This window comes from Phascolarctos cinereus, unplaced genomic scaffold, assembly GCF_003287225.1.
Source record: "Phascolarctos cinereus isolate Bilbo 61053 unplaced genomic scaffold, phaCin_HiC Scaffold_4;HRSCAF=312, whole genome shotgun sequence".
NCBI classification, from domain to species: domain Eukaryota; kingdom Metazoa; phylum Chordata; class Mammalia; order Diprotodontia; family Phascolarctidae; genus Phascolarctos; species Phascolarctos cinereus.
In genome coordinates, this window is record NW_027555847.1 from 82,568 (window position 1) to 89,735 (window position 7,168).

At 51.4% G+C, this 7,168-nt stretch overlaps 1 protein-coding gene across 2 annotated transcripts; it reads right to left on the reverse strand.

Moving 5' to 3' along the window:
• Positions 1-1,268: 1,268 nt before the first annotated feature.
• Positions 1,269-6,449, reverse strand: LOC110202416 (patr class I histocompatibility antigen, B-2 alpha chain-like). 2 transcript variants are annotated; one of them, XM_020978537.2, is made up of 8 exons: positions 6,321-6,447; positions 5,221-5,490; positions 4,748-5,026; positions 4,285-4,560; positions 4,034-4,135; positions 3,490-3,522; positions 3,259-3,303; positions 1,269-1,723 (listed from the first exon to the last, which is right to left on the reverse strand). In XM_020978537.2, the coding sequence occupies exons 1-8, from the start codon at positions 6,382-6,384 to the stop codon at positions 1,719-1,721; spliced, it is 1,074 nt and encodes a 357-aa protein (XP_020834196.1). In that variant the 5' UTR covers positions 6,385-6,447; the 3' UTR covers positions 1,269-1,718. The 2 variants fall into 2 exon arrangements, with proteins under 2 accessions (XP_020834196.1, XP_020834197.1); XM_020978538.2 differs by lacking the exon at positions 4,034-4,135 and having other exon boundaries at positions 6,321-6,449.
• Positions 6,450-7,168: the final 719 nt, after the last annotated feature.

Here is a 7,168-nt window from a genome sequence, read left to right on the forward strand (position 1 = left end):
GAAGCTTCAGGCTCAAAGAAGATGGCTCCACTCCCTTGAAGCTTTTTCCCTATTTCAACCCCAGGGCCCCCAAATCCTGTCTGGCCAAGGGATAAGATGGCTTACAGCCCAAGGGAGATTGTCCACCTGCTTATTAGCACAAAACTCAGGGCCTTCTTGGGAGAAGAGGATGCTCAGAGAGAGGCCTCCAACCTTCTGGGACAAAAACTACGTGCTAATTATTCAGCATGGTATGAGCAACAACTGTCCAGCATGACCCAGGATCTGACCTGACATATCTGTAGCGAATATTTTCTCTTAATTATCACACATCAGCTAGGTGACAGTAGGGCCTAAGTCTCTGCTGCTTCTACCACTGCGGGACTGCCTTCCTTAGATCAATTAATGATAACAGAAACTTCCACACCAGGGATTTTAGAACAAGGGAGCAAAACGTGGACAGCCTGGGGTGAGGAAAATACAACTGTCCAATTGTCCGATGCTAAGTTGAAATGGTGATTGAAAGATGGGAGAGAAATATAAATAATTAAAACATTGCCCTTTTTTTGGAAAGAAATACCAGGGCAGAACGAAAGAGGGAAAGGCAAATGTTCCCAACACAGTAGATCATTCCAAAGGGGAAAGGAGAGTGGGGGAGGAGAGAAGTCATAGGTGGAGATCAATCAACTGTACAGTTAGGGACTCCAGGGAGATGCAGAAGGGGCAGGGACTTCTTTCTATTTAGAAACTAGATATTCCCTCCTTCATTAACTTCAAAGGGGAAACTTCCCTTCCTCAGAAGGAAGAAAAGTCCCTACTCTGAGACCATCTATAAGGGGTACCAGGCAGTCACTCCCTACAGTGACCATCACCAACAGAGATGGAGCCCCAGGGTCCTGGAAGGGCCCTGAGCAGAGGCCACAGAAGCCCTTAGGGAGGCCCCTGCAATGAAAGAAAAGCAGGGACACACACATGAGGCGGGAGGAAAATGGCAACAAAACAGAGAGAACTGCAACTCCCTGAAAGTCCATGCTGAGGGGCCGCCTATGGGCCAATAGCCTGCTTGGGCATCGTTCCATTTCCAAGAGGAGTACGCAGTCTGGGCTCTGTCTGAAGCCCTGGAACAAGTCTGAATATACCATGTCCACAAGTGCACCCGAGCAGTACAAGGCAAAGGCGAGCGTCTGCACTCTCACCATGTTCACTACACCAGCCCTCCCCCAGGCGCCTTCCCCTCTTGGTCCCAGCCCCCACCTGTACTCACAGACTCAGAAGAGCAAATAAAAGGATTCTCAGACGTCTCCAAACTTTATTTCCCCTTCATACAGCCGTAACATCTCCACATTGTCATCCTGTCCCCCAAAGTCCCCCACTCAGATGGAGACTGTGGAGAAAAGCTGAGGACTCAAGAATAACAATTTGTTAGGCTGTGTGTGCAGTCAGACAAAGCTCCCAGGTCAGTGCAATATCATGTGTGAAGGAGGGTTCACTACCAAAGCTCTCTGGCCCTCACTGCTGGTTGTCTCCCTGAAGAGTGACACAGGCAGAAAGAAAGAAGGTGGGGAGGGAGGCCTCAAAGAACAGAGTGAGGGCCCTAATGATGCTTCCCTGGGCTTGGGCCAGTAGAGTCCAGGGAGGATCCCAGGGGCCAGTGCTGGGGAGAGAAGCCAGGGGTCCACAGCAACAACACAGGGACTGGAGACTTGTTTTCTTCCTCAGGCCCACACCAGGCAATTCTCTCAACCTGAAGAAGGAAAGACAGATTCAGGGAGATTCTCCACATCCCCTCTGGCCTCCAGTCTCTCTTCATTCTTTTTTTTTTTTTGGAATTTTATTAATTTATTTTGATTCATCAATAATCACTTCCATATGCTTTTAAGTTTAAAATTTTTTCTCCCCCTTCCTCCCCACCACCCTACCCAAGACCAAGACGGCGCACAATCTGATATAGGCTATACATTTACAATCCTATTAAACATATTTTCACATTAGTGGTGTTGTAAGTAAAAATTAAAGCCAATAGGAGGAACCATCAGGAGGAAACAAAACTCAACAGAAGAGAAAAAAATAGCAATTCAACTTCCATAGTTCTTTCTTTGGATGTGGATAGCGTTTTCCATCACAAGGCCTGTGGAGACATCTTAGATCCTTGTACTGCTGGGAATGGTCAAGTTTATCAATACTAGTCATGGCACAACGTGGCTGTTGCTGTGTACAATGTTCTCTCGGTTCTGCTCACTTCACTCAACATTAGACTATACAAGTCTTTCCAGGTTTTTCTGAAGCCCACTTGTTCATCATTTCTTATAGCACAATAGTATTCCATTACATTCATATACCACAACTTGCTCAGCCATTCCCCAATTGATGGGCATCTTCTCAATTTCCAATTCTTTGCCACCACAAAAAGAGCTGCTATGAATATTTTTGTACATGTGGGTCCTTTTCCCATTTGTTTGATCTCTCTGGGATATAGCCCTAGAAGTGCTATTGCTGGATCAAAGGGTATGCACATTTTTGCAGCCCTTTGGGCATAGTTCCAAATTGTTTTCCAAAATGGTTGGATCATTTCACAACTCCACCAACAATGTATTAGTGTTCCAATTTTCCCACATCTTCTCCAACATTTATCATTTTCCTGCTTTGTCATGTTGGCCAATCTGATAGGTGTGATATGATACCTCAGAGTTGTTTTGATTTGCACTTCTCTAATCAATAATTTTTTAGAGCATTTTTTCATATGACTATAGATGGCTTTAATTTCTTCATCTGAGAACTGTCTGTTCATATCCTTTGACCATTTATCAATTGGGGAATGCTTTGTATTCTTATAAATTTAACTTAATTCTCTATATATTTTAGAAATGAGGCCCTTATCAGAGAGACTGGTTGTAAAAATTCTTTCCCAATTTTCTACCTTCCTTCTAATTTTAGATGCATTGGTTTTGTTTGTGCAAAAACTTTTCAATTTAATGTAATCAAAATTATCCATTTTGCTTTTTGTAATGATCTCTATCTCTTGTTTGGTCATGAATTCTTCTGTTCTCCATAGATCTGATAGGTAAACTATTCCTTGCTCTCCCAGTTTGCTTATAGTATCAGCCTTTATATCTAAATCATGAACCCATTTTAACTGTATTTTGGTATATCAGCTTCTCTTCATTCTGAAGGGCCTGCCTTACCACCCATCCAACCCTCAGCCCAACCTCTCAGCCACCCTCCTGTTTGCTTGGCCCCCTTTACCCCAGCCCCTCTCTCCTTCCAGGTCCCCAGTCTTACCTTTGGCTGTAGGGGACACATCTGACCCCTGTGCACTCTCATTGCCTGGAGATAAAGGAGGGAAACGACCCAGTCAGGGACATACATCCTAGAACTTGGATATGGGAAGGGAAGGGGACACCAAGGGAAGGCTACTGGCCTAAGCCTTTCCTCTGCCTTCCCATTGCTCAGGTCCCTAGGATACCATGGGCTGGCCCTTCCTTCTATCCTCCACATCAACCCTTCACTTACCTGTAGCAGGAACATAGTCCCCTCCTTTTCCACCTGGAGAAGAAAAAAATTTCCAGTGAGGAATCCAGGAGAGAAGACCACACCAAGGTCTCAGGAGTTCACTGGTTTGTCTTGGAGACACAACAAATTACAACTGGGACTGCACCCCCATTCCCCCACTCCAGTCCAGCCTCTGGACCCAACCGGAAGAGAGAAAAGAGGCCCCCCAAATGGGCACTTCCCCACCTCCAGGCTCATCTCCAGGGGTTCCCAATGCTGGTCTAAAGTCCCCAGTGGGGGGGCCCTCTGGCAGAGATCCTCATATTCATCTCTGATCTGAGTGTGAAGTAGATTCCCCACTCGGCCAGCCTGTTATATCCCTGCCAGGCATCCTCCAGAAAATGGTTTGTGGTTGGGGATTTGTTCATGTACAGTCAGGGCCCATCTAATAGTCCCTTAGATGGGAAAGAGAGGACTTGGGGACAGAAAGACAAGCTGCAGGTCAGGGGAAGCCAGGATCCCCATGGTGGCTGCTCCCCAAGAACCCCCTCCCAGGTCTGCCCACCTGAAGTCTTCTTCCTCCAGATCCCAACTCCAGCAATGAGTGCAACGGGGAGGACAAAAGCAACACCCCCCATAATGAGCCAGGGGGATGAGGACTCTGGCTCTGAAATGAAAAGGGGAAGTGAGAGGTTCTGATCCTTTTCTGGCCTGAGATTCACTAACCCCTCTCTCATCTCTCCCCAGTCACTCCACCTCCCTCTGGTCTTTTGGGGGTATGGGGGATGGCCTTTCCCAGCCCCTCATGGTGCTTACCCCACTTCAGGGTGAGGGGCTCAGGCAGTCCCTCGTGCTGAACTCGGCAGGTATATTTCCCTTCCTGGCCCGAGGTCACATCCACACCTGCCCACTTCTGGAAGGTCCCGTCTCCTGCAGGCCTGGTCTCAATGAACTCTGTGTCCTGGAGTTGTTCCTCCCCATCCCTCAGCCAAGTCAGGGAGATGTCGGCAGGGTAGAAGTCCTGGGCCCGGCACCGCAGGGTCACTTCCCCATTGGGGGCAGTGTGGTGGGTCACTCGGGTAGAGGGCGGATCTGGAGATATAAAGGTCAGAGCCATTTTCAGGCTCTCCCTTCCCCCCGCTCCCCTCCAGGGGCACAAGGACAGGTGGGGGCAGAGGGAACACCCCACAATGCTGGCCCTGGAGTACAAGGGGTGCCGGCGGATCTGGAGCCCTGGGCTGAGGCTGCAGGGACAATGTACGGCTGTGCCTGGCAGTACCTGCCTTCTTCAGCGTCTCCTTCCCCATTTCCAGGTACTTCTTCAGCCACAGCACGCACGTCTCCTCCAGATAGGCTTTATATCCCTCTACTATGCTCCTCTCCGCCTCCCACTTGCGCTTGGAGTTCAGAGCCTGGGGCACCGACGCCGTCCACGTGTAGGTCTCCGTGTCCAGGGAGAGGTAGTCGTGCCCGTCGTAGGCGTGTTGAAAAAAACCTCGCTTGAAGGTGACGTCGGGGGAAACCTCGCAGCCGTACATGGTCTGGAAGATGTGGACCCCTGCCCCGTCCCCGGTTCGGGTTAGCTCGGCCAGACTTTCCCCACCGTGCGCTGATTCCTTGACCCACCCCTCACCCGGGTCCTCCAGCCTCGGGAACCCCCCGACTCCCGTGTCCCCAGTACGGGCCTCAGGTGACCGTGGGGCGGCTCGGACGCGGCCCTCCCCCCACTCCGCCCCGGCCCACGTCACGCACCGCCCTCGCTCTGGTTGTAGTAGCTGCGCATGTTCCGCAGGGTCACTCGGGAACTCTGTGCGTTCGCCCTGGAGATGCGCGTGTTCCGCTCCCAGTAGTCAGGCTCCAGCTGCTCCATCCACGGCGCCCGCGGCTCCTGCCTCTGACTCTCGCTGTCGCTGTCAAAGCCCACGAACTGCTGATCGTCCACGTAGCCCACGGAGAAGAACCGCGGCTCCCCGAGCTCGGGCCGGGACACAGCGGCGGAGAAATACCTCAGGGAGTGAGAGCCTGAGACGTTAAGACCCGGGCGTTAGGATCTGCGGCCAAACCCGGGGTGTGATGTATGATCCCGTGCCGACCGCGGCTTAAGCCTTGACCGCGTCACCCTCGCGGTGTGGCCCCGGATTCCGAACCTCGCCCCGCCAGCGATGCCTCCCAAGACCCGCCGCCGCAGCTGCTGACTACAGCGTTTTGTGATCAGCCAGACGCCTTCACTGACAATCCAGGCAGGTCCTGGTGCCCTTTCGCCTGACTTTGCCTTCCCCCCTCCCCCCGCCCCTACCTCTGGCCCAGGTCCCGGGTCTCTCACACTCCTCACCCCAAGGGTCTTACCTGCCCCCAGCCTCATCCCATCCGCCCCCCACGATCCTTTGTGGAGCTCTTTAACAAGGCTGTTCCTGGTTCTCTGTCCTCGCCCTTGCATACCGGGGGCTCCCGGACAGCTCTGCTCCTTCTTAACGCCCCAGGGCTGTCGCACCCATTCTTCTTCCTGGGTGCTCTGCCTCAATGCCCCTCGTCCTCACACCTACTTACCAATCCACTCACCCCCCCCCAAAAAAAAACCAAGGCCGACACCAAGACGCCCTCCCGTTCCCGCCAAAGCGCAGCCAAGGGACGGCAGGCTACTGGTCCCCGAGTCATGCACACGCTTATTCCAGGCTTCTTCCTTTCACCATCATCCTGACTTCACCTGAGATGAAGGAGCTGGTTCCCTGGAAACCCACTCTGGGCTAGTGTTGGAGGAGCTTTCTGTTAGCAAAGGCCATCCCACCCACGGATCTACCCCTGGATGCTTTGTCCAGTTTCCAGGCGGCCGTTTAACACTATTCTCTACTTGCCTGCCCAGGTCTCCCCCAGGGCCAGGGTCCCCAACAAAAAGAGAGAGCACACGTAAAGGTTCATGGCCCGCAGGCAGAGAAGCACAAGGTCACGGAAACCTGTTTACACTAGGTTTAGAGAGGGACGAATTCCTAACTTCTGGTTGGCTTCACAGAGGCTCTGCCAGCCAATAGCAAACGAAAAACAAAAGACGTCATTGGTGAGAATGAGCACGCGCAGGTTAGGAGACCAAAACTGAAACTGAAATCCCCAGCTTTTAGAAAGGCCTTTGCTCTTTCTGTGTAAATTTCACAGAATAGCCTCTAAATCTATGGAGCGCCAGAGTCTCCCTCCCTCCCTACCGTCATCACTCCAGGAACACTCTTGTGCTCCCAGCCCTCCGCAAGGTGGACCCTTTTCCCTCCTCAGAAGTTAGGAAGAAAATGTCGCCACCCAAAATTGCGGGTGTGTGAAGAAATCTGCCGACTGGTTTGTGGAGGGGCGTGTTGCCACCACCGTTTTAATGACCTCCATCCCAGCAAGTCTTGTAACCTTCCCAGGCCTTGTAAGATAAGCAAGCAAAGGACTCAAGAACAAACACTGAATCAGAATCTAGTAAATGGAATTTGGAATCAGAGTAGAAGCCTTTGTCTCACAGTAAAACGGGCAGAGATGTGTCACAATGGATAGAGCCCAGGGCTTGAAGACAGGAAGACCTTAGTTTCAACCCAGGTCTCAGACACTTTTTAGCTGTGTGACCCCGGGCAAGTTACTTAACCCTGTTTGCGTCAGTTTCCTCATCTGAAAAATGATCAGAAGTAAAACACCTGTGAGGAGGGAAGGGGGGAGGAGAAGGGGGGGGAATAAA

Coding starts and splice junctions, on each gene's coding strand:
- LOC110202416 (XM_020978537.2), bottom strand. CDS start 6,384: ATGAACCTTTACGTGTGCTCTCTCTTTTTGTTGGGGACCCTGGCCCTG. Junction 5,491..6,320: donor CCTGGGGGAGACCTGGGCAG/GCAAGTAGAGAA, acceptor TTAACGTCTCAG/GCTCTCACTCCCTGAGGTAT. Junction 4,136..4,284: donor GCCCCTCACCCTGAAGTGGG/GTAAGCACCATG, acceptor TTTTCATTTCAG/AGCCAGAGTCCTCATCCCCC.